The following is a 26,530-nucleotide window of genomic DNA, read 5'->3' as shown; positions in this document are numbered from 1 at the left end:
GCACCTTTCTTTCTCACTTGTTTTCTGTTTCTCCACCCCTGAGCAAACGATCGGGAAAAAGCTCTATTTATCCGAAAGGGAACGGGCGTATCCCTTGTTTCCCTCGGTTCTTAACACGTCCGTATGTTCGGTCATCATCATATTTCCTAACCAACGGTTTCTTTGTCCCCCGCCGTCGACTTCGAGAGCACCGGAAAACTTTGTTATAAATAACGTTTAACGAGCGGCATTTGAGCTGCCCGTCAACCTAACACTCTCGATTCGAGTGCGACCAACCCTTTGCCTTATCGGCTTGCCCCGATAAATCTGTCCCTCGTCAGAGCCGAGAACGTGTTCCCCGGGCTTTTCCTCGATACGTTCTTACGTCGTGTTCCCGTGCCAATTTGCTTTTAACTTTAAGAGTCGGAGTAAACAGGACGCTTGAGGAAAGAGCTGTGAAACCAATACTTTCAACTTTTACAGCGACGTACTACGTGATCTTTCGCGACCTGATAGAGCTTCGATATTTTACAGCCAAACGAGAATTCGTCTTGTCGCAATTTAAAGCGCCGTTACCCGCGTGGAATCCGTAAACTTGGGCGAATTGTCGATTTCCTCTGAATTTAAAAAACCATCGAAGGAGGTACAAACGGAATTTTTAACAACGATTCAGCTTAAAATAAATGTCTAACGTTATCTCAAATCTCTTTTCAAAAATCTCTCAAGTTTTACATAAAAAAAAAATTTTTTAAAAATAAAAAATGTATTTTCCGACTAAATTAATTTACCGTGCATTATATTATAGGATAACCCGGTGAAAAGCGATGGGCCTCCAGAAGCACGATGAGTATCAAGCGTCCCGAACGTGTCGAATAATCTCGTCGATTTGAAATCCGACAAAGTTGCCTGTTTACACCTGGGAATACTGTCGGCGACTGCCGCACGACGTACATACGTATCGTCGAGTTTCGAGGACGGTCCGAGAACACACAACAAAACACCTCGTTTAACCCTCTCCTCCCCCACCTCCTCCACCCCACGCGCCGGGCGACCACCCTCAAACTCGCTCAAACGATCGTCCGTCTCGCGTTTCGCCGAGTTACGGTCGCCGCATAACGCAAGCAACAGCCGAATGCTGCAGCTGCATTCAATCCCGGCTGACGCGGCTGCGCCTTACAGTCGTCGCAACGCATCAAAGTTACAAACACGATCATTAATCCTCTATTCAGCGCTACGTGCCACGCGAGAAACGAACGCGTAACTTTCGAAAAGAATGTTCTTATGCATAACGTTAGATTCTTGCGAACTGACGCAATTTGTCGGCTGACAACGTTGACTCATACTACTAACGTTCAGTAGTAATAACATATTAAGGTAAAACGAAAGAAAGAAAAAATGAGAAAATCTGATCGAACGTAGTCGGTAATTTACTAAAACTGTTTAATTATATTGCTGCTGGATCATAAAAAAAAAAAAAATATATATATGCATGTTCGTAAGCCTCATATTCTTAATTTTAATTATGCCGAATTTTAATGAATTCTCGTAATAACATGCGCGAATATATTATTTCTTTTTCATTACTTTCGGTATATTTTTACTTGCATATAATCGCGGGGGGCAATTTATAGAGAGTTACGACGGCGGAGAAGATTATTATGGAAAGAAATGCAATTTATTTGTACAAAGCTAGCACTGTGGGAGCCAACGTATTACAAAAGGAAATGAGATGTATGCAATGGAAGAGAGCAGAAGATCCCATAGGAAATCGTGGGAAATGCCAGCATCTATTCGAATTTAGCGGAACAAAGTTTGCATAATGATCGAGCTGCTCATCTCCGTATCCCTGCGCAATAATTCTTTCAGAATCTTATTTCTTACATTGTATGATTTTTATCAAGCTATCTAATCAAAAGCGTTTAATGTTAAAGATCAGGAGATCGCAAGAAGAACGGCGACGAGTCGAGTTTTTCCCGAGAAAAACGTCCATTTCAAGCTGATATAAATATACCCGCTATTTTCAACATAATTTTTTTTTTATACATATTTTTATTCACTCTATCCCGCGCATTCGTGATTAATTCTGTTAGCACGACTGACACGAGAAGCTTATCGCCGGCGCACCAGGTATATTCCCGTTATACATAGAATCCTAGTCCATCGCAGCGAGCGATTAGAAACCAATGAACCCTCCGATTGATCACAAAGCGAGCCATAATCCTCCCAGCCTTCGAGTACCTAAGCCTGCTCTCCGGCCGCAGCACGTACCGTTAAATGATTTAGCCACTATCCGGTGCCTCCTCCGCTTGTTGCCAAGCTCCCTTTCACCCCCCCCTTTCCTTACCGGGGGCACCCCGTTGTTCATCCAGACGCTCGTATCTCGTCATCGTGAAATGCTCGATATACCCGGAATTACAAACCGTGCACAAACGTGACGTTATTGCATTTGCCTTTTCCCATCTTTTCCCATCCCGCTATTCCATTTACCATTTTTCTTTCTGCCCTCGGAAATGGTTACTATCCTTAACAACGTGCACGGAAAGAAACCGCGATGACAGATGTAAGTATATCCGCCCCGGGATACAAACCAAAATATCGTACGTTTGGTACTCAAGAAATATATGAAGGGACCCCCCTTTCCTATCTTTCTCAAAAATGAAATTGTATCCATTTACTTTATACAAATAAGCGAAAGACGTCTATTCGCACTTGAAAAGCTAGCAGCGATAAAAAATCAAGCGGAAAGTTTGCACTGAGTAAAAGCATTGAGTGTATAAAAAAGAAAAAAAAAAAAAAAAAACTTTAATTTGCTCGGTAATTCATCGCAATTAGAAACTAATCGGTTGTTAGTAAATATAGCGTTTTATGCAGTATTAATTATGCGAAACTGATACGGTCAGAGATTAAAAAAAAAAATAAAAAAAAAATAAAAAAAGAAGAAAGCAAATAAATAAATATTTATTGATAGGAGAGCGTTAGGGCACTCGAAGTACAAACTTTAAAGAGGAAAACGCACGGGGAACACGTCTGAAATCGCCCGTGGAAAACGCTTCGCTATCGATTTTTGTAGGTAAGCAGCCTAGACTCTGGTGGAGAGGCTTTCGAGAGTTATGAAAAGAGGGAACGCAGGCGCCTGGGTGAGATGAGATACAACGAGGAAAGAGACGAATCGCAGGTCGGGAAAGGAGAATGGGAGAAGTAACGCCTCGTGTTTCAGCGTGGCAGGATGCACCGGCGAAAGGAAGTCGATGGGGATACATCGCTGCGGAAGTGGAATGGTATGCGCATGGACGGACATATACGAGGTGCAGAATGTCGGAATTGGAACGTCATATGGCTTGGGTCCCACCAAGATTTTATATTGTGATCACCTTTATCGTCTCGATCGTTTTTATCTAGACCAATTTGTGCTATTCTTATGGCACTGCCATCACCGTACTTTACTTATGCCTTGTTTGTCATGCATCTCGGTTTTTTTTTTACCTTTCTCGCGCGATCGATGTCGTTCTCACTGAAGACTGAACTAATCATCTTCTAAGTCTTTCAGTTTATTTGATTTACGCGTTATCTATTTAAATTAATTTTCCTTCTATTATTATTTTTACTAATAAGAAAACCAATTTTTTTTTTTTTTTTTAATTGATCAAGAATTCATGCTATTCTTTTGTAATAAAATCTCAGTTTCTTTTAAATATTTGTCAATTATCGGGTGCTAAAAAGTCAAGTAGATATACATAGAATTTTATCATCGAGAAATCGTTCATATTTCAATTAAAATCTTTTTTTCAAGTCGATATTTTCGGTTAATGATGTTACAAATCGTATAAAGCAGTCGACAGATTTAATCATTTCTAGCAAAATTTCTATAAACAGATTCGCTAGTTAGATTACTACATCCAATTTAAATATTATATCTTTTTATAAGAATAATGCTGACTTCTCGGGTTATCAATATCCTTCTAAATCGCCTTTTAAAAATATCGAAAAAATTGAATTTTGAAGTTTAATCCGTCATATTCCCGTTATCCCGTTTTTACAACGATATTCGATTGATTTCGACGCTTCGTGTTAGAATGACATAAATGCCTCGTATGCACCCCGTATCGACGTGGCTGTTATCGCAACGTATTTTTCATATTCGGCGGCAAAACGTATATCCGCGACGTATTGTTTAGGGCGATTGACGCATCGGTACTTCCCGTTGCCGGAAAAGTTCCTTTGTCTTTCCACAACGAACGCACTGCGATCACCGCGCAATATTCTAACGACGTTACAAATAAAAATTATAAATGATAAAATATCTCGACGTGAAAATAGCCGCGATAGAAATTTTAGTATCTCACCGATTGCCACGTAATTTTTATCGCGTTGGATTTTTTAACAGCGTTATAAATCCCTTGGATGTATCTCTGTTAATGAACTATTTGCCCCGTGTTTCGGGTAATTTGTAAAATACGTTACGCTCAGCGGCACATGATTCTAGCTTCTTCATCCCCGTTAATTCGTCCCCGCGATGGGGTTACGCAACGGGCCGAAAAACCAGGCGCGGCGGCATTAATTAGCACGGGCACGAAAATGTAATGTTTTGCGATAATTGGCCGAGCGGATACAGGTTTTCGGCGATTTTTCGCGCGGCAACGCGTGCACGCTTGCAATCGGGAATCGATAAGTCGGCGGCTACGTAGCGATAATCACTTCCTCCGCTTTCCGCGCCGCGCGCAACTCGTAAGCACACCGTATTAAATTGAGTGTGGCGAAACGAGCGTTAAGAAGTCTAACGATTCGCATGCTAGACACAGAGGTACGCGGTAAATCAAATCGTTGCTAAAATTATTCCTCCCCCGAAGGGAAATTTATTTAGCTATTCTGAGTAGATTAAATATATTCCTTAGCTACTAACAAGCTTAGTATTAGCCGTAATTTGTAAAAAAAAAAATTATTTATTATTTAATGACTATTCAACTAATGTCTAACTGTTAATTGTTAAGTTAATATGCGGCGAAAAATGTAGATACCACTAGCATTTTTAGTTCGTGATTAGTCGGAAATAATTTTCTAGTGCTTCAAAATTTAGAGCGTATTTCTGGCTCGCTGCTGACCAGTTTTGCTAGACAGCCACGCGGATAAACCACGGATTGATTGGCCAATCATTAAATAACTGATAAGCTCAGTTTGTACTCCGAGCCGTGGAAAACACATTTCGTTAGACTCTTTAACCTATTTTGGAGCAGCTCATACGTGATTTAAAAACTAGTCTGTCAAGGTAGACGTACAAAAATAGGAAGATCATATAATATTTTGTCGTGACTACCGTCTACATGGAAGTATGTCGTGTTTCTTACGGCACTAATAGAAAATTCAATAAGTTCCGTCGGCAAGATATATTTTTACAATAATGTTATTTACGACTTCAACCCCCACGAAGCTAACCGATATCGCACAGAAGATTTGATTGGATATACGAAGGTAATACACGATATGCATACTAAAAGATACACGGATAAAGATTTACCAATTCCGGCAGAAAATCACGTACACTCGATACCAGCCACGACACTAATAAAATATAAATCTTGCTAGCGCTTCAGATAAATTACAAATTATTAACAAGTGCTGAGCTTTGTTAAAATCGAAAAAGTGCGCGGTACCTCGCGAGAATTAATTTTAAAAATTAATACAAATTGATTAACAGAAGAATTAATTTTGCGCTTAAAAAAAAAACTGTGGTACATTCGTTATTTTTCGAGTCTTTTCTTTTTCGTTATAATTATTACTGGAAATACATCGGAAAGTTGGAATCTTTCGATATTATTTCGCGAAAAGTTACTTCTCCCTTTAATTTGCCATTTCGTCTTATAAGAGTTACCATTTTATTAATTTTTTTTCTTTTTTTAATTAAATGACGCTTCAATAAAATTAAAATTTAATTTTTAAAATTGTTAAAACATCGATATAGCAGGTAACTTGGATCATTATATTCCTAAATACGAGATGCATGTAAAACGATCATAATATTACATAAAGATCTTCATATTTTCGACGTTGTCTCCCGCTTCGGCGCTCCGCGCTTTGATCGCGAAACGCAATTAGGCAAACCGTGCGTTAAATCGATTGTTGTTCAGTTCGTTAGGTACGGTGTAAAACATGGCAAATCAGGCCAGCCGCGATTCGGCCGAACTTCCATTTGTACGTAATAATGGCGCCGGCGGCTATCGAACTTCCGAAATTTGAAGGCAGCCGCTGTGCAATATATGGAATATCCGTCCGAAAGTTTCCGTTCGGCTTGACGCGGCTTTGATCATGGTCCGGTGCACGCGCGCGTCGGGAAACCAAGCGTGTGTGCGGATCGCTTTCGTTCGTTGTATTTTTCGAATCCCGCCGCGCGAGCGGAGGCAGCTGCCGCGTTTAGCCGGCGCCGGGGCTATATCCAGCGCGCGCGGCAGTAGAGTAAAAGTATGAATGGAATATTTATGGGCGGCTTAAAAATTTCACGAGCAGCAGGTCGCGCCGCGTCTCGCCCGCCCCATCGCCCCGGCTCGTAGTACGTAATTTTCTTTCGTTTGCGACATTTATCTTTATCTACCACGCGGCGTAGCGCCTGGCGCGAGCCAGCGACAACGAGAAATCCGCGAGTTACCACCGCCCTTCCTTCCTGCCGCGGCGCTCAACCAAAAACGAATTTCGTGGGTGTCTTCCCTTTAATAATTCTCGAGCAGAGATACCCGGAGCAAAATAGCGGAAGGGAAGAGAAAACGGAACCTCGACGCGGACGAAAAGTAAGCAAGTCGTGGGTGAGGAGAAAAGCGCGATTCGTAACAAGACGAGGAGGAAGGATGGAAGAAGCGACGTTCCGTACTGTGGGAGGAACAAAGAGAGATAGCCTTTATTTTTCTTGCTCTGTCGTTTCTCTTTCTCGGTACACCGGCGGTGCAACCAAAACGGGATGAAAACTCCGGGCGAGGTTCTAGCACGATTTCCTGAAGTGTCTCACCCCTGTTCACCCCCTTCGCACACATTCTGCTTACCCCCCGTAGCTGTTACACATCTATCTCTTTCCCCCTAACGATTGTACCCGTCTTCTTGCTCCGCTGTTTCTTATTGTCTACCGCCTCACTTTCCTTTTTACGCACGAAAATAAATTACTTTTGAATTTTCTCCGCTCCCGCAGAGTTCCACTCCATTTTAGGCGCATTATTATCGGTTTCTTCCCCCCGAGTTTTATCGCTCTGAAACTAGCTATCGCTACGTCTCCAAATACTTCTTAAATACTACGTGAAATACTTCTCTTCTTTTTTCATTCATAAATATTTAATGTCGTTCATAAATTATCGATGATATAAAACTTGCCGTGAAAAAGGAAGAAAAAAAATAATAAAATAAATTACAATTCCTTCGGAAATATTCCGCCGTTATTACAACAATGCTAATAATTTACGTTATCGCGATTAACGTCTATTTGCAAGCACAAACGCGCTCCACTTTAAGAGAACGTATATACGGTTACATAAATCAAAAACAGTTACGACTCTATCGGGCCTCCCTGATTATTTTTCGTCTTTACGTGCGGTCTTTACGAGGGCAATGGGGCGAAGGGTTTCTCTTTACGAGAAAATTGGGCGCGGAAGGGTCCTCTGGAAGACTTCGACGCTCGGCATCTACAAGAAGGAGGAGAAATATGAAATTCGCCCCGGCGGATATCCCGAGGGACTTTCGACTCCGGGGCTCGGAATAATTTCATCTTTCCTCCTTGTTCCAGATCCGTTTTCCGCAAGAGTCTCGATTATCGACCCCTGAGTGGAAATGAAGGTGCAACGCCCGACGGTTTCCGTGAGAAAAAGAATTGTTGCCGGGGACTGAGGGACGACTAAACGATACATAGTGGTAATTACTCGAGAGAAATAGAGGGCAAAGATAAAGATAAAGAAAGGGCTAATCAACGGGGACGAGTTAACGAGAGGAGCGAGAGAAGAAACATGAAGATTGGATTTTTACTTTCGCCCGATGAACGCCGTTGTATATTCGGGCGTATTTATCACGACAGCGAGAAAGTAATCTATTTATAATGAACAGTATCCTATCCAATTCTCGCTTCACGCCAAGCGAAAGTGAACGTCAGCTGTCAATGTTACTGCGTGCGATTTAAAAAAAAAAAAAAAGAAAGAAAAAAAATACATTTTTAAGAAACATTAAAATATCCGAACTATTAGATTATTTTTGAAACTTGGTCGAATGAATTTTATATCGACGACGATCTGGGAACTCGAAAGCGACGGTCTCGGAATCGCGAAAAAAACATGCTCGAGCACGACGTTTTTTTGTTTTTTCTTTTTTTAGCTAATTGTTATAATTAACTAATGTCCGAATGTAATAACGCGCGCCAAACTGGGATCTGGTAAAAAAACAGCGTGCATGATTTCTTCGAGTTTACTAAAAAAAGAACCAAGAGTTCGAAAAGAGAAAAGTCAACAGTTAAACTTGATAAGAAAGAAAGGTCGGAGAAGGTATTTGCTAGTAATTTATACTCCTTTCTTGTTTCTTGCAATTACGCGAGAAGTTATATTCCGTCAAGGACACAGAATTTCTGCTCATTACAAATTAAATCTTGAGCATTGCTCTCGACATCTAAAAATTCATCCTGGCAAGGGATGAAAAGATAGCGAATTACATGGAAGCGCGTGTTGGTGCGCGTCATTCTTGTCTGCTTCGGTGAAATTATAAGGCTTTCTACCACTCACGCGAGAAACCATTTTTCATGCTTCGTTGTCGTTGATGAACCTTTTTTACGGTTGTAATCCCAGGGTAAGCATGAGGGAACAAAAATGCTTAACGATGCTCTGCGAAGATGGACTTTTTCGAACTCTTTGACGTTTCTCTAAATTAACCACAGAATCCTTTTTTGCTTTCTTTTTTTTCCCCTCATCTATTCTTTTAAACGAAAAGCATACCATTGAATTTCAATGGCGCAGTACTTGTCCGAGAAATATTTTTTCTTTCTTTTTTTTTCTTTTTTAAATTATAAGACTTAAATGTACATACCGCGAGACGATATAAAACACGTCGAGCAATCATGAAATTTCGTACACTTTAGAAATACTAGCCACGAGATTCGAGACTTCCAGATCGTTCAGCGAAGTAGTTCCTCGACGTAATTTGCTCGATCAAACTTTTCTATCCTGACTTTTTCCGCGTTAAATCAACCTCTTTGCACATACAGAAGCAAAATATTAACATACCTCGTAAAAAAAAAGTAATAATTAAAACAAATATTTATAAAAATAATATATCTATTTAGTTTACAAAAAAAAAAATTAAATCTCTGTAGTAGCACAGAGAAATTATTTCTTGATACGTATAATTTATTCCTATATCGTTCGCTTTATTCCTGCAGATTTATTCAAAATCACAATCTCACGCAAAGTTGCAATGCGACAATTAGCGTCCCTTAATGACATAACGTAATTTTAGACGCGCGCAGTTGAGTAACACCTTCGTGAAATGCACGTAACGCGGCTGTTAATTTGGAAGTAATGTTATGCTTTGCAGGCGTTAAACGTCGCGCAAGTCCTGTTTGTCGTGTTATTTAATTAAAATTTCTATTCAGACTGCTGTTGCACCTCGTTCCAGTTCATGGCTTAACACTTTAAATCGTATATATCCACAGTTCCGCGCGCTCGATACAAGATATAATTCGAATAACTGCGTGACAAAGAAAAACGATCATCTAGAAATGTAAAAAGTAAAATAAACGATATCAACAAATTCTTTTTTTTTTTTAAATATAATATGCATGCAATTATTTTTTTCTTGCTTTAATTAAATTTTAAAAAATTATAGACCCTTCTTACATATCTATAATACAAAACTAAATCGCAAAAATATTCTACAAAAGTAATAGAAATTTGCATATAACATGCAAATGTGTCAGATTAAGTACACGAGGATTAGCATGTGATTTCGCTAAAGGACCTAGGCATTACGTAAATTTCAGCCGATGAGAAGCATAAGATAGCTCGTTAATGAGACAGAAAGAAATAATTGGATAAAAGAAAACTCCGTTAACGAGATAGAAGACGAATCTGCCCTTATCTTGCGCGAGTGTCAAGCGAGCGCTAATGAATTCGCGCCCGGTTGCGTTTTCACGCACGGCAAACGGCGGAAGAGGACGCGAGAGCAGCGGAAAAGCCCAGGTTGAGGCAGTTGGCACGAGAATTTCGTTTCGGAATGCGCAAAGAAATTCGCTCGGGTTCGCGCCCCCTCCTCCCCCCCGTTTGTCCCGCGTGTCTGCATAAGTCGGTCGTAACGGAGGGGATCGTAATTTAGACGACATTCCGCGTTAAAGACGTTCTTCGCGCGGCCGCCTTGTCGCCGAAAGAAACATCCTGCAAGAAATTTTGCCTTATCTGTACCACGAAGACTCTCTCGCAATCACTCGGCTGGAACGCGAGCCGGGAAGATACCGTCTCCCAATTATTGGCACGAGCTCTCTCTCTCTTCCTCCAGTTCGCAAATTAACGACTAGTTTCGCGGCCAACGGCTCTATGTGTTTGACCGCGCGCGGAGACGTCGGTCTCGCGATAGTTAGCCGGGTAAACTTCGCCCGCAATGACTTTGATAACTGCTGTCATTAAAGCGAGTCCCTTCTTTAAGGTCCATTTACACACGACGACGCGGCATATGCCAGATATTAGTGTAATTGGTATTTAGGAACAAAGGCAATTATTTTTTTACATTAGAATTAAATACACCGGACGTGTGTGTACCTACGTTGAAGACGTAAATTAATAATTCGCGTATTATTCGCCCGATATTAATGCGTGACATACATATTTGCCATTCGCAATTTAATAAAAGCGAATAAAATCGTATTTTATTTTCGAAATAAATTTATTATTGCGGTCGAAATATTGCAATAAGAGCGATTTTATGATTATTTGTTTTAATACATTAAATAGAATTTAATGTTTTTTTTCTTTTTTTTTTGTGGAAAGAGAAAAAAATATTTTGTTTCTTTTTTCCTCATCTTTTACTAGTTTAACGGCTCGCGCTGATGGGGAAACTTGTTGAACAAGAAGCTACACGACATAGTGATGTCTCAATCTTCTTGTACCCCTTGTCGTAATCGTACAGCGTTAGATGTGTAAAGGTGTTCATACACGTCAAATAAAGTTGCGAAGTTTGACAGTGATTCGGTTGCCTTATAAGCTTACCGTTCGATACGTCATTCAAACGCTTATTAATTTCCGAAACATGCCACATAATTACATGTATATCAATGTATCAAATAAAAAAAAAATTTAATTACCGATTATTAGTTTCAACGAATACAATTACGTAACATTTTAAACATTGTATGCAAAAGGATTAAACACAATTTCATTAAAAAAAAAAAATTTGCAATTGAAATTGTGCAGTTGACGATGCGTGTACTGCGTTTAAATGATCTATAAAAATCGTAATTTTGATCGATTAAAAAGGATTATGTAAATTATGCGTAACATCGCGAAAATCGAATTCTTTTTACCGCCGCCCTATTCGCGAATCTTTATTGCGTGCGGCAAAATGTGATACATCTCATCGCCATGTAGCCAGAGGGAATTCCATTACATGCTGAAAACGTTTCAGGTCTCGTTTTACCCCGGAGGAAGAAACATACAAAACGGAAAGAGAGAGAGAGAGAGAGAGAAATAGAGAGCGAGAGAAAAAAAAAAAGAGAAAGAGGAAAAGGTGCAGCCCTTTCGGCAGCAACAGCAGCAGCAGATACGTAATATAAAAATTTAAGATTATTAAACGTTATTTAGTCGATCATACCCGAGTTTAATTGATTGCAGTGCGCGTGCAATTAATCCCGCGAGACCGCGCATAGAAATGGGTATCGATGCTTATCGAAACCTGTCGCCCTTCGACCATTGCACTTACTCTCGCATGTAAGGTATTAGCGTCGGATGGAACTACCAGGTGGTTTTCCTTATAATTAATTATACAACGTGAGGCGAGTTCCTCGCCGCGACCTGCGGGGCTTCGTCCTGTCTTACGTAATGAATGGTAGATGGTCTTAATCTCCTTTTGGAACCGCAATTTTTCCGAGGATCTTTTTTTCTTTCCCTCCTTTTATTTTATTTTATTTTTCTTTTTTTTTTTCCTCCCACAACCATCGACTGCGCGCGCTCGCAGGAAAATTCTAGACCTCGTATTTCAAGAGGTGGCCAGAAGATCAGTTTATGCCCCGCTATAAATTTGGAATCGACGTCTATAGACTCTGAGCGTACCTACTCTGGCACACGAATTAGTTTCGAGAGACCTTCAATCCGAACGAGATCCATAAAGACCATTTATTTGTCGATTTGTCGTTACGTTTCAGCGGAGGAAAAAAAAAGAAATTTTCTTTTTATTTTTATTTTAATTTCCTTTCCCGCTGCTTTTCATTTTCTCGCTCACTCGCATCAATCTCTTACATATTTATGTATAATGTAAAACAGGAAAACGCATGAATTTACATTTGCTCGTGCGTTTTAAATATTAACGCAAAAATATTTAATGACGATAAATAAAAAGAAAAAAAAAAATATGCAATTAAAATCGTCACAAAAATTACTTTCCAACGAGTGATGTAACTTTTTATTCGTCAAAGAAACTCGAGATGCGTGAGGAAGGAAGGAAAAAGAGAATGTATGAATGTACCACACACTTACAACTATACGCTACAGATTTCCCTCTTGTCGCCTGATGTTTAAATTTATATGGGACGCGACAAACGACCAATTGGTCTGCAAGATTTGGAAAATGCCCCGCCTGCATATTCCGAGAAAATTTTCGTTTTTACTTCGCAGTCACTCTTTTCCTGAGCCTCGTTGAATAATGCAGCCGCGGCAGACGTAACGCGCGATGCCGAGAGCTGACTATTTATAAAACAATGAATAATCATCGACGGTAACGATGTGTCTGTGGATGCGTAAAGCAATTACGCTGCGGGGTCGTACAATTTATTTTAGTGCGTCGTTCCTGCAGTCGTTTTAGTCGGATCAAGCTCAACTGCGCTGTATAAATATCTCCCCCCTCCCTTCTCACCTCGGTTCATTCAACTCATTCTTTTTAATGAATGTAAATGTGATGTAACATGTGCATTTTTACTCACGCATTTCTCTTTTATTCCCCGTCTGTTTGTTATCAATCCAGTTTGTCGGCGTACTTGCGGGGAGCGTAAAAAAATGACGATTCGCGATGCGAATAAAATCAAATGAAGAGTAATGTAAAATCAAATGTAAAAGAACGGAACGTTAGCCGCGTACTCGTCCGGAATAATTTCGAATTGGTCACGAATATTCGTTTGAGAGCGGCGGCGCGTTCTTGCGAGGGTACCGGCGGGGCTTTAATGAAATCGAATCAACACTTCGAGAACGAGTCCCCGGCACGTTAGTAGGACACTTACGTAACTTAAACCTCTTTCGAGCGTTTTTCGCGAACGGTTACGGTCGCTCGACTGGAAGTTGTCCAAACCGACCGACGAGGAAGGCGGGGCGCGAAGGATAACTTGGGAACGTTCTACCTTTTCTCTTCTCTTCCTTTTTTTTTCTCTCCTCCCCCGTCTTTTCGGCGTGCACAAACACAGTGCGGCAAACGGTAGAACGAGCGATAAATTTCGTCGACCCGGCTATGGTCATTAGCCGACCGAATGGCAAGCTGCATCGTCAGCTAGCGTCACCCGTATATTACGAAATTAAAGCGCTGCCAGATAAAACTGATTTAAAGTTTACACCTCGCCCGCGTTGATCGAACGTGTGCTTTTCGACTTTTTCGAAAAATAATTTTTATTCCGAATTAGCTTGTGCCTAGCGGTGCGCGAGCTTCGAGAGACTGATAAAAAAATAAGAGGCACGATTTAAGCGGATCTCACTTTCGCGCGTTTTCATCTTTTTACACCTCGCCCGCCGTCTTTGACGCGACCGCTTCTTTTTAAGGCGCAACCAACAGAAATGACCAATTCGCGTGGCTCACGCCACGTTTTCTGCGCGCCCGCTTCCCCGCTACTTTATTTAAATATACGAGAGATGTTAAATGTGCCTGCAGAAAATAATGAATCCGTCGTGAAACGCGTTTATATAGAAAATAATGGAATTCCCCAAATGTAAATAAAACGAATATTAACATTTTAAAAAGATTTGCTTGTTATTATCGCGATGGAATTAACGAATGTTAATGCGAACGGGGCCATGTTCCGCGGTAATTAAGAGACAGAAGAAATTTATTCAGCTAAATTTCCGCCGTCGTTAGGAACTCCCTGATTTTTCCGCGAGCTTTATCGAGGAATTGTTTCGCGGGATGGTAAACGTACAGAGCGTTACCTCTTCATGTTACCCCGGGGAGAAGTTGCATTCGGATCGCTGCATAAAAATCGAGTATCCTGGCTTTGCGATTTGAACTTGTACTACAACCGGTACATCCAGCCTCGCAATAATCATAGCCGTAGCGTCTAACGATCCACGAAAGCACGAGGCGACCAACGAGAACCGACTTCATTTTACGGTATCGCGAAACTTCCGAAGTGGTGACCCAGAAACGCTCTCGTCGCTTTCATCTCAGATCTTTCAACTGCGAAAAATAAAATATAAAAAAAAACCGGCTAAACAAAAAAAGCGCGGGACGGAGTGGGAGGTGAGGGTGCGGAAAGGGCAAGAAGAGGGAAGTAGCCCCGATGTCCATCGCGTATAACGCGGCGCAAAAACGTATGATAAATTTTTCAATGGGCGCGTCGGAAGAAAAGTTTCTAACGTACGTGACTGGAACGCGGCGATATAATAAGAGGGTAGGAAATCTACCCTTCGCCACCGGGTCACTACACCCTCCGAGAGCAAATATAACCAAAGGGAGAAAACGAGCGGCGCGCGCGTTGAACGGAAAAGTAGCAATCTGTAGAACGATTCCTCCCTACGTATCGCGAACCTCTATTATCGCTCGCTAAAACCGCGAAGAGTACTGCGTTACGAAGGTAGGTCGGTCAATCGTAGCAGCGAAACCACTGCGGGAGTCTGCAGCTAAATTAAAATTAGAGACGGTGCATTCCTTCCAAACGACACAAAAACAATAACATTAATTTATTTAATATTTGTCGCACTTAAATTGAAAACCGTAGGATGGATGCGTGAATAAAAACGTGTACGCGAAAGTTAGTTAAAAAATAATTTTTCGTATTTTGTACAACATTTTTGACAGGAATAAAAGAGCGTGTAAAAAAGTTTTTTTCTTTTTTTTTTCGCGTGATTTTGCGTTCAACTATTTTTTAACTAAATTCAAGCTTAGAGGAATTTTCATGAAGCGCATAGAGAAAAATGGCCGAGGCTACATTTTTAATCACAGTATTGTCTAATTAATACCGAGGTGAGCGATCTAAAATTAGTTTCGAAGAAATTAGAATGTTTCAATTTTGCACATTTATTAATTTCTCCACTAAAAAGACTTCGGCAAGTAGATGGTGATTCTTCGAATTTCACGCCAATTTTACGGGCGTGATTTTAGGAGCTCGTTAACCGCCGCCAGAAAACTTATCGCGCCTGCAGAAGAGGGATGGAGCACGAAGTAGGGGAGGGTTTAAAGAACGGTCGCAAACCGACGCGGGGTCGAACAACGATTGCGGAACGAAGAAGACGCCGGGCAAGATAGCAACGGCGACCGTGTGAGAGCGATCGTGCACGCCCTCGAATAAAATCGTAGATAGGAAACCTGTGTGCCCGGGAGGCGCTGATAATGCATATAAGTGCTACCTGGCCATTTCCTTCAGCCATCGAGAGTTTTACGATCCCGCAGCCGGACTGCAGCCAGAAATCGAAAAATATTGACGTGTCTGCCGTTCGGAAATTGTAGGTGAAAATTGGATAAAACGGTGCGATGGACCAAAACAGAAGTAACGGCGCACTTGGACGGTAAAATTTATTTGATTGCGTACGGGTATCGCGATGTATCGAAGGAGTTTATGAGGAGAAAAGCACCCTCGCGATGCATAGCCTCGGTGCAATCTTCTTCAAGCGGAATTGAGAAAAAAGAAATACACAGAAGCAGAGGCGCGTAGGCTTCGTTACAGCTCGGTTGAATTAATGTTAATGAAATCCGTAAATAAATTTTCTCGCCCGTTTTATTTTCGCTCGCCGAGCGTGAACTTTGCAACGTTACTTCGCCGGACATCGCTCAAGTTACGAACAATGCTTTCATCGCTAGAAGAAGATATTGAAGAAAAGGGCTGCCGTGACGTACGTCACCCACGCGTCCGTTTCAGCGTTAAGTGAAGTGACAACCTGACCGCGTAGTCAAACCGCGCCGCTATTATGCAAAAGTCCGCAGCGTTGTTTCCCGTGCTCACGCAGAAATATCCGTCAAAATGTATAGCCGTATGACCGCGAGATTCTGACCTCGCGCTGCAAAATGTTAGATTAAATCGCGACGCGCGGAACAATATGTAAATCGTGTGCCACCGCAATTATGTGCCGTACGCGAAGCGTACGGGGCGTAAGCCCTTAATGCGGCGCAGAAATAATAAAGGGACGGGCAAACGCGGCTGGTAAACGCGATGGAAGATGTTGCAGGTGCAACTCGTGAATCTAAACATGACCCGTAAAGTCCACGCGCGCCTCTTCCTTGTTTTTCCATAAATCATTCCTCGCGCGCGGATTCGACGTATCGCCGCCCGGCCGACTACAGCCGGGCACGTTAACCGCACTCACACAATTTCCTCGAGAATCGATCGACCTACAATAGCGGCGAACACGAACGCCCCGTCCGCCGCTCAGACATCGAGAGGAAATGTGCGCTTTTGTCGTTGCTCGTAAAAAAAAAAAAAAAACCCGGCACACCCGCGCGCCATTCTCGCGCGCGTATGTAAAATTTGCAAAATTTGCCCGCGCGCGACGTTAAATTTATTCCCCGCGATAGAATTCACGATCACAGGCGATCTTGGCCCGCCAGCGACGCACCGCATACGTAAGTTTCAACAATGTCCGTAAAAGAAAAAAAAAAAATAAATTTGAATAATGAGAATTAAAGAAAAGCGTGAATATTCAAAAAGTAATATATCTTTTAAAGTTACGTTTAATGATATTCAATTAATATCTTATTAAATTTGAAATTTTTCAACTTAAATTATATCCAGTTAAAACGTCAAACGGAATGTATCAAGCGAGGACAAAGCAACGTAGCAAAACTGATATATAATGCAACGCGAGTGCCGTAGCTGACATATTACAGGCAAAACCGTGTTCCAAGGCTTGTCAATTATTCTTCAAACGCAGTTTCATCAAACGCGAGGGGCTGACAGGCATGATGAAATTTCGACTGTTTCGGGATGCATACGCGATCATAATACATAAGTTGCGACGCGGCACGAAATAGGAGGATATAATGTAACGCGTCGTCTGATATATCGGCACGGGGCACAAAACGGTCGTATCTCTTTTTCCGTCCTCGGCTCTTTCTTTGCGTTGCGCCAAGTAGCGCCGGCGGGAGGAAATCAAAGATATATATCTACGTTGAAACAACACGCCAAGCGATTCCCGCAAAAATTGATAAACATCCAACCCGGCAGTCTGCGCGAATATATTTTCTGTCCGCGATACTTCCACCGCGCGTTCTGTTTTTTTGTTTAACAAAACATGGGACCCAGCGACAGCGGTGCGGCGCGAACGGAAAAAGTAACGCTGAAGCTACCGAAACGCGTCGTCGATAACTGCAATGACGAGGCGGCTAGGGGCGGCGGAGGGTTCAGCTGCGGTTTTTGCGGGTTAACGCCAAAATATCCATTGTTTCTTCGTTAGGCGACCGTATCGGCCTACCACCGGTGCGACGTTCTACGTATCTATTCGTGCAGCGCGCGGCGGCGGTAACCGGGTCGATATCACACGCTCCATTCAAAATCGGCTTGGTATCTCCGAATAATTGATGCCGGTCTAAATCCGGGCGACAACCCCGACATGACGAATCACCACCTTGTTTCAGAGCTCATTCCTGATTTGCGAGGTTCCCTCGCGATTAGATATTCTCATCTACCCGGGTTTTGCCACGTACGTATGCTCAGGATTTAATTTTAACGAACATAACTGAGCTTTAAAGCGTATATCATAAAGCGCATTAAATTTTATTTTTATAGCTCCTTACCAAAAGTGGTGTTAAAATTTTCGAAAATTACACCACTCGCCAAGTAGAGATAATAGCGAGATAACAGGCTGAAAGATGTACATGTAAATATTAATAATTTAATTGCAAATTAAAATTCTCATTTTCCGTAAAATGAAATTTACGAGCAGAAAATTGAGATATATCTCTAAAAGTGTAAAATAAGAAAAAATTAAAACAAAAAGGAAAAAAGAAATTAAAAAAAAAAAAAAAAGAAACCAAGTAATTGAGAACTTTATAGAACAATTGAGTAGATATTACGCGCACGCTCGTAGACATGCACGTGTGGCCGGCCTGCAGCGGTAATAAACGATCGTATCCGTCTTAGCGGAGGCATAGGGCGTGTAATTAAATGCGAGCGCGAGCTCTTCCGCGCGGAATTACTTTCCCGAAAGGAGCCGGCCGTCTTGACCGATGTACGTCTGTAAAACGCTGCGGATCGATAGAATAGCACGTGAGAATTTTACGGTTATAAGCTACGCCTGTGGTCCCACGTAATGAATTCCACCCCCTCCCTCCCCCTACGTGCATCTGCCGGCACTTCCTTGTGGACTTGCTGCCCCGCGAATAACGTTGCCGGCTATGGGATTACGATTTCCGTTGAAAGTGGAACAGAGACCGTTCCAAGTTTTCGTACCTTTGGTTATCGGGTGAAACCAGCGTCTTCGCGCAGTTCTATCTGATATTAACGTTAGGCCGAAAATGAATGTACATCCGTTTAACGTCGAAACTTTTGCGAGAACGCACTTAGTTATCGAAATAAATCGTACGGTGACTAATACAATTTTACGCGAGCTCGTTATTTTAATGCGGAGCGTTAGCGATGGTTCTTTAATCGCGCTTGTGCCGTCGGCACGATGCCGAAATAATGCTTGGAAGAGGCAATCTTCCGCGTTTGATTTGACCGGCGCCGCTTACATTCGGCCACCTGTTACCAATCGGAAGTACGACGGACTACTGAAATTGACAATCGAACAGGCTCCGTGTGTCGATGACAATACAGAGTACAGGGCAAGTGACCGTTCGCGAACAATTCCTACGTCTTGTTTGCATCTTTCGCGTTTCTCTCTATACGGGCATTGCACGAATACACGAATTGCGCCACGATTCTTTTGTCCGAGTTTTTATATGTATTTTCAATAACGTTGTGTATTGAGAAAATTACGATTTCCAAGCTGAAAGCAAATGTATTTTTTTTTTTTTTTTTTTACCGCGGTTAGATTTATTGGCAAAAGAAAAAAAAATCTGGCAAAATTTATTTGTTTGTTTACGACAAGTACTTTGCAAAACGTGGGTCGGCGCGCTGCCTGCGCGAATTTCAGCCGCACGAGGTAGCGCGCAGTAATTCTGAAATACACTCGGTAAATTTATCTTCTCTGATTACTCCACCGACATATGCGGTTAAAATTGAAGCGAAATGATGAGTACATTATTATATACGCATATCCCAAGGGAATCCTTTGGCCATGAAAGCGGAAGTTGCATCCGTGATACATTTTACAGGGATATTAACATCCGGTTTCGTGCAAACGTGCATATTTTACAAACGATATTAATGCCTGTGTGAAATCAATAAAATTATTAGCGTTATAGAAACTTGAACAAATACATTTAACCTGATAATTGGAATCAAGGTAATTAACAATAATAATAATCTTGCATTTTACACAGAGATTTCAGTAATTAATGTTCCAAATCCACTGCAACGTTTTTACAATGTAGCTTTCGCGGTCTCGGAAAAAATAATAAAAAAAAAAAAGAAAAAAAAGAAAAATAAAATTTTATTCGGAAGCAGTGGTTCATGGATTAAAAGGTAGATATGTTGTTGTAACATGGTACGAAACTAATAGTAGCAAACCAGAAGCTCGTATATTTCGAACGAAAGCGCATTCCGAGTACCATTGGAAAACCATACCGTGCGATTTCTGCAGGGAATACGGCAGAGATATTTTTCACGCTTGTATACATTTCTTTTGAAGGGCCATAGATCCTTTCTGTTCCGTGGATTTTTCGGTTTTCACGAGTCATTTTCCGCGATCTTATCCCCGCCCGACTCTCGATTATCTCTTCGCGGAAACTTCGATACCGCGTTCGCTGCGTTTACGTTAAAGGCCCCTCTGGCTGATAGACATTACCTTCGACAGCGAGATGGCTATTTACTAACGCGGCGGGCTCGATCCACGGTGAATTTAATCGCAATCTCGAATTAATCGACACATTCAGTCAGGAAAGCCGGTCGCCATTTTGCCAACTACCGGCGGCCGGCTCACGCAATCTCGGATAACAGGTCGGCCGAACGTTAAAGTTTTTAATGGCTCGACGCCTTATCGCCGAGCTATATTCGTTGGGAAAGACCAAGCCGAGGTCTGCCCGAGAAAGGCGAGCGAGAATATGGAGAAAGAAGAAGAGAAGGAATGGAGTGCGGGCCCCTACCCCCCTCCCCTCCCACCTACCCATTTTCTTCTATTTCGGACTGTCTACTTCTCTCGAGAAAATAGCGTCGCTTAAGAGGATCCGGCTAGGTTTTCATAATGGCTTCGTCCGATCTCGTACCCACTTCTGCGATTTCCCCGCATCCCCGCGAACCGTTCCCGGACCACCCCCCCTCCCCCTATTTCCACCCACAGCTCGGCAGGCGTACGAAGAAGAGTGGTGCTTACCCTTGGAGCGCCGATAAACTTTCAAAGTGTGCCACTTTATCGTTTCGTCTCATTACCGAGACAATGAGAGAGATTGCATTTCACTAACTAAGCGAGCAGCGAGCGAGAGAGGATGAGGCGCGCGACCCGCTTCGCTTCCGCGAGAGGAGAACGGGGGGAGGAAGGGGGTGGCTTCGAAAGTCTCTACCGCGCCTTTGCCTCTCCTCTCATCTTCCTGCGGCATCTGTCTTACGTTGGCCGATAAGATATATTGCTCTCGTTGCTAAAGTGAAAACTATATACGCGCTGTAAGTAAGTTTTCCGGTGTACTTCGGAAATCCATACGTCTTACTATCGATCCCGCGGCATCGACGTACGTCGCTCGGTACGTGTGACAATTCTAGCACACGATATCACGTATGAATCCGTTTTCCGCTTCCGTTTCCGGAATCCGGAACTCTCGCTCGCGATAGAACGTTACCTACTTATACTGCGGCTGTTAGACGTTACGGCCATCTGAAGGATGCTAATTAGAAGGATCAGAAACTAGGCGAAACGACGCACCACTCGGCAGCGTAAAGCCCGTTTAACGGCGAGCGGGTAAGGTCGAGAAGGTAAACCACGATTGCGAAAGTCGGGATCTCCATATTGATTAGCGGTTGCGAAGGCTCTTGCATGTTTGTCCTGGCTTACCCTCCGTAACACCGTTAGCTCCGAAGTCTGTTCTCGTCGTCGGCAATGAGACCATGTCCAGTTTGCTGATCAGCTGAGATTGTCGAAGGCATTTAACTGTGCAACTAGGGCGGCACAAAGGGATCATCCGTGACGGTCATTAGGAAAAAAAAAAAAAAAAGAAAAAGAAAAGGAAGAGAATAGAATACGAAAAGATGGAGATACGGTTTTTCTTTCTTTTTTCTCTTTTTTTTCTCACCTTTCGCCAACGGAATATGCGGAAAAGTAGCGAAACTGTATACAGACGCAACTTGAAATAAATTGCATCGTCTAGTATTTAATCCAACTTGGGCAACTTCAGAAGGCTATTCACGAGAATGCGAATGCACGAAAGCCGAGTTTTCCTCCGTCGTCCGGCTTAAAGTAGACGTACGGAGAAGGGTAACGCGTAAGGGTCGCCTCTCGTCCGATAAAATATTTAGCCGCGCCAATCTACAATGCAGGAACGACACGGGGGCCACTTGAATAAACAGCGGGGGATCCCGTGTTCCTCGCGAGAATCTAGAGCGATATGACGAGGAGTTTCCTCGGAAACACTGACCAGCGGATGCGCTCACGGAGAGGAAATAATTGTTGCATATTCTGTATATGCGTGTAACGGCGGTGATGTATGACGCGAGATATACAGAACGCTTCAGCGACAATGACTGTAAAGGCCGTAATTCTGCCGTATCGCGGTGGTCAATGTACAATTAGGTGCTTTGTTGGAATGTACAATCGCGGTCGGAATTCGGGCCGGTGCCGCGTGTTTGTTATGCGTTTTACTCAATCGCGACACGTATTCGCTTTACACGCTATTCACATCGGTTCGGCTGCGATGAAAATTTGATCCCATAATTAGCAAATGCCCCCGTAGGCTCGAAATTACAAATTTATTTGTACGATGCGCGGAATGACTTTAATCGTTAACGCAGTTAACGCATCCGGTGTACGTTACCATCGTTACATTGTGCAGCTCCGTAATAATTATAACGATAATATTAATATTTTCGTCGGTGCGCGTGAGCCGACCGCGCCGACCGCGAACAAACCGCGCCAATTGGCAATTAGCGCGTCATTAATATCGTCACGTAGGGCTTACCAACTCTGCAACTCAACTTCGTAAGCGAGCGGCGCAGCGGTTGTTATGTTATCAATCAACGCACGCAAACGACTATATTTACAGGAGTATAAATTTCCACTGTTGCCCGCAAAGTATTTAATTCACAAAGTGCAATAATGTAAACTTTTCGGGTTTATTATAGTTTTCGAAAGGAGAGATCTGTACTTTTCACAAAAGAGCAACGAACTCGTGGACTAAACATGCAATACCGAAAGTAATCAGAAAGAAGAAAAAAAAAATAGCGGATACTACACTCGATGAAGTTCGCGGTTTATCATCAAACAACTTACGCAACGTTGATTATATTTGAGATTTGTGAGCGAGCACGGACAACGACGTTTGGCGGTCTCGCCTAAATCTACTCAGCGTTCCCGATTGTATACAGAATCACGCGAGCAGGACGAAGTCCCTTATTTCATCCAGTTCGTATCTCGTATCAGCAAAGGCGCGGACGTTCGACTATCGCGGCATTGGGAAGAGACTTCACCTCATAATTCCATCGCCGCGAGCTTAAATGTACCGGGCGTTATCGCTACGAGTTTCGTCGCGCTGTGTCATCCGACGTTTTTTTAATTTTCTTTTTTTTTTATCTTATCTCAACGCCGGGTTACGCGGCGGTAGCGTTTAGCGAGCGGTTCGGGGAAAACAAATGCAGACGTTACGCCATTGTGTGGCGTGCCGCCGGCAGTTGGCGTGACTTCCGGTAAAGGCGCTGAGCGCCGGAAACCAATCGTAGCCTCTACCAGACCGAATCATCTGCGCTTCTGCGGTCAAGCAATCCACGTGCCGTCGAGCTTCTCCCGGTATTCGTTAACAGCGCATCGAGATAGAGACGAGCCGGGGATATCGACTGCTTTTACCCCCGCAATCCGCGACTAGGACTCACGAAGCTTTTATGAACAATGAGTTACCGTCCGTACGCGAAGTTCTTCCTCGAAATATCGTACCGTAACTCGTACCTCATATTCGGCCAACGGATTAAAAAAAAATAGCTTTTAGTATTTGTTTAATGCATTGCGAACCTCTGATTTTTGTATCGCACGCTAAAATATTTCCTGACGATTATTAATTATTTGAAACGATTAATTGTTTATGCGTCCCTTTCGTTAGAATAGAAAAAACTAAGGAATATATATATACGGATATTATACGTATCTATTCGATCGACTTGACGTGTCTCAAAATAAGATGACATGCGAATCTTAAAATAGGAGAATAATTATAATTTAATTTTACCCGCCACCAACAAAAATACACATACCTCACAAAGATGTCTTCATTTTCCTTCGTTTTCAGAAATGGTCCTGCGCTTCGCTTATCAACTGGAAAATAAAAAAGAGAAAAAAAACGTTAGGCTCCTTTATGGTTTAAAATTGGACTTGAAAATCTTATTACAAGAATCATGGAACCGTAGGGTATTTGCGACGACTTCATACATATCGGAATTTATATTACATGCAAGTCGCGAGCAAGGGATCGTTGACCAATCTCTTTCGAGCATCGGACTTTCAGCCATACAAGTCGTCATTTATCGTTATCGCCAACCGCCTGGGATTCCCTCGCTATTGTTCTTTCGGGCATAAATCCGCCGCAGTCTTGTGATATTCTTATATCGCTGCAACGAGGTATCGAACTACATCGGGGCACGTATCGGAACGAAGAGAGAACAAAAATAAGCGGCGAGCGAGGCAGACTTGGGAAAGGCAGGGAAAAGGGAGAGAAGCGGTCGGTGGGCGAAAGGCATCGCCGTTCCGAGGGTGGATTATCGGTTTTGTTTGCCCGGAGGGCCGTCATCGAGTATCGATATTCGCAATCCCGCGGAGCCTGCCGTCGAGCTGATGCAAAAATCAATGAACCAATAACCGAGGTCGATTCTCGTCTGTTGTGCTTATGTGTACGGCATGCAAGCCCTGCATACATGTGTGCTGCTTGTTAGCCCGGAATCCACGAAGAGCTCTTTCAAGACTGATGAGCAGAGAACGGTAATAAGAAAAAAAAAAAAAGAAAAAAAAGAAAAAAAAGGAAAAAAAAATCACCGTTCGCTATATTTTCTTCCTGATTTTTTTTTCTTTTTTTTTCTAAGTGGCACCGCTTCTGCGATATAAAAACATGTATGATTTACGAACATGTATAAACTCGCAATCTATAAAGTTACCATGGAAAGAATTTTCCCCATAGAACGTTTATTAGCAATATTGACGTACACTGACAATATTTGCTAATAATATAATACGTATCGACGCGGACGTCATTATAATTATCAATGATATTAAATTTAATTTATTCGTGAAATTGATATCATTTTGCGGAATATGCTCGAATAATGAGGTCATTAAGAAAGTTTCACTTTTTTATAGAGATTAATGTTGAAAGTTTTCATTGAGATCCCTATTAAGATTAAATTACGGTATTAAGCGCCAATCTCGCAAACATTGTTACGCCGCTTTATTCAAGAGGGTAAAAAGATACATAAGAGAAATGAGGAAAGGGGAAGAGGGGAGGGGAAAAAAAGGAAAGTTGGACCGTCAGAATCTGAATCGATAGCCCGTTGTCGTCGATATCAGCGACGACGCGTAATAATGCGAAATCCGGAAAATGAAAGCCCGCGCGTTTCCTTCGCCTCGATACCGAGCGGATCGGACGAATCGATGGATTAAGTGAACGAGTGAGAAGGGGTTGGAAAGAGGTTGCACAATCGCGGCGCGCACTAAATCCCAGCAACAAAAAAAAACTCTCGACCGGCATAAGCCTTTCAAAGTGTTCCGGCAATGTATGGCGGGCCAAGCCGAGAAATTGGGACGTTAGTCGTTATCCCTGTCTGAAATAAATTCATTTTAATTCATTCATTTTCCCCTATCGAGACCATCATTCAAAAAAAAGAGAAAAAAGATTTTTTTAACGTTGCACTTGAAATGCACTCGAGGTCGGATCTACTTTTTTTTTTTTTTTTTTTTAAACTTTTTTTACCCTCCTTTTTTTTACGCAACTGCCGCAACAAATCGAAAGGATTGTCAACCTGACGGAATTCAATTTTTTTATAATGGACACCGTAAAAGCCCGGGATTTTGAGTGTCTGGACGAACCACGCCACTCTATGTTCAACGGTAGCCTATTACGAATTAATTTCACTGCCGTCGTCTCGGGATTAATACGGCATGGGCGAAAAAAAGTGTTCTTCATTGAGTTCATTACGGAAGCGTTGCGCTAATGTACACGGTGTTCGTGTTAGGATAACATTATGTTATATCGCGTGGAGAATATTGCCGTGAAGGTATTCCCAGCGACTGGTGCAACTAGTGCATGGAGTGCGCGCGCGTCAACAATCTCGTCATAAAGCGATCAGCATTTTTCCGTAGGAGCCTGGCCCCGGCGAAAGCACGCGGATTAAAATTCAAAAGCTTCCGGCGTGCCAGAGATCGCTTTAAATTTGCGAAGTTTCGCGGTGTCGGCATCCAACTTTTCGACGATGGATCTGTCCGAAAAAAGGCGAGCGAAGAGAGGCGGAGAGGAGACGGCGGCGAGGATAGTATCAAGCCGCACAGCACAAATATTCACTGTGCGTTAAATATAAAGAGAACTTCGAAATTGCGCAAAAATCTCGGGATTTCGTCGAATCGGCTTGAAACTTCGCGCACGACGTTTGGAATTCTCGTTGTGAAAAGGTAAACGATTAATCTCTGTGTGCGCGCGCTGTACGATTGCGTTACGTTTGCAATTCGAAACGTTTCGTGAGTCTAATCGTAGAGTTTGAGCAGCTGGTTTTTTTTTCGTTTTTTTTTTTTTACGTTTAATCGCTTTTGATCTCGAAATAGCGACGTTCATTTCACACAAGCGTTAAATTAAATCAATTTTACCTCGATAAAAAAAAACCCTATTTTAAATATGCATTATAGAAATATTGGCAGCACGCTCAAAGTCTTAAAGT

The 26,530-nt window shown here is 42.3% G+C and overlaps 1 protein-coding gene across 11 annotated transcripts in view; it reads right to left on the bottom strand.

Moving 5' to 3' along the window:
* The window catches only part of Lar (tyrosine-protein phosphatase Lar), a 403,675-nt gene that overhangs the window by 302,814 nt on the left and 74,331 nt on the right, over window positions 1–26,530 (bottom strand). For all 11 annotated transcript variants that reach the window (XM_070671186.1, XM_070671188.1, XM_070671201.1 and 8 more), the window contains one exon: window positions 23,867–23,927. In XM_070671186.1, coding sequence (XP_070527287.1) covers window positions 23,867–23,927 — 61 coding nt within the window. The remainder of the gene's footprint in view (window positions 1–23,866; window positions 23,928–26,530) is intronic.

This window comes from Cardiocondyla obscurior, linkage group LG22 (genome assembly GCF_019399895.1).
Source record: "Cardiocondyla obscurior isolate alpha-2009 linkage group LG22, Cobs3.1, whole genome shotgun sequence".
NCBI lineage: Eukaryota > Metazoa > Arthropoda > Insecta > Hymenoptera > Formicidae > Cardiocondyla > Cardiocondyla obscurior.
The sequence above is the reverse complement of the archived record's forward strand: the minus strand, read 5'-3'. Positions and strand labels throughout refer to the sequence as shown.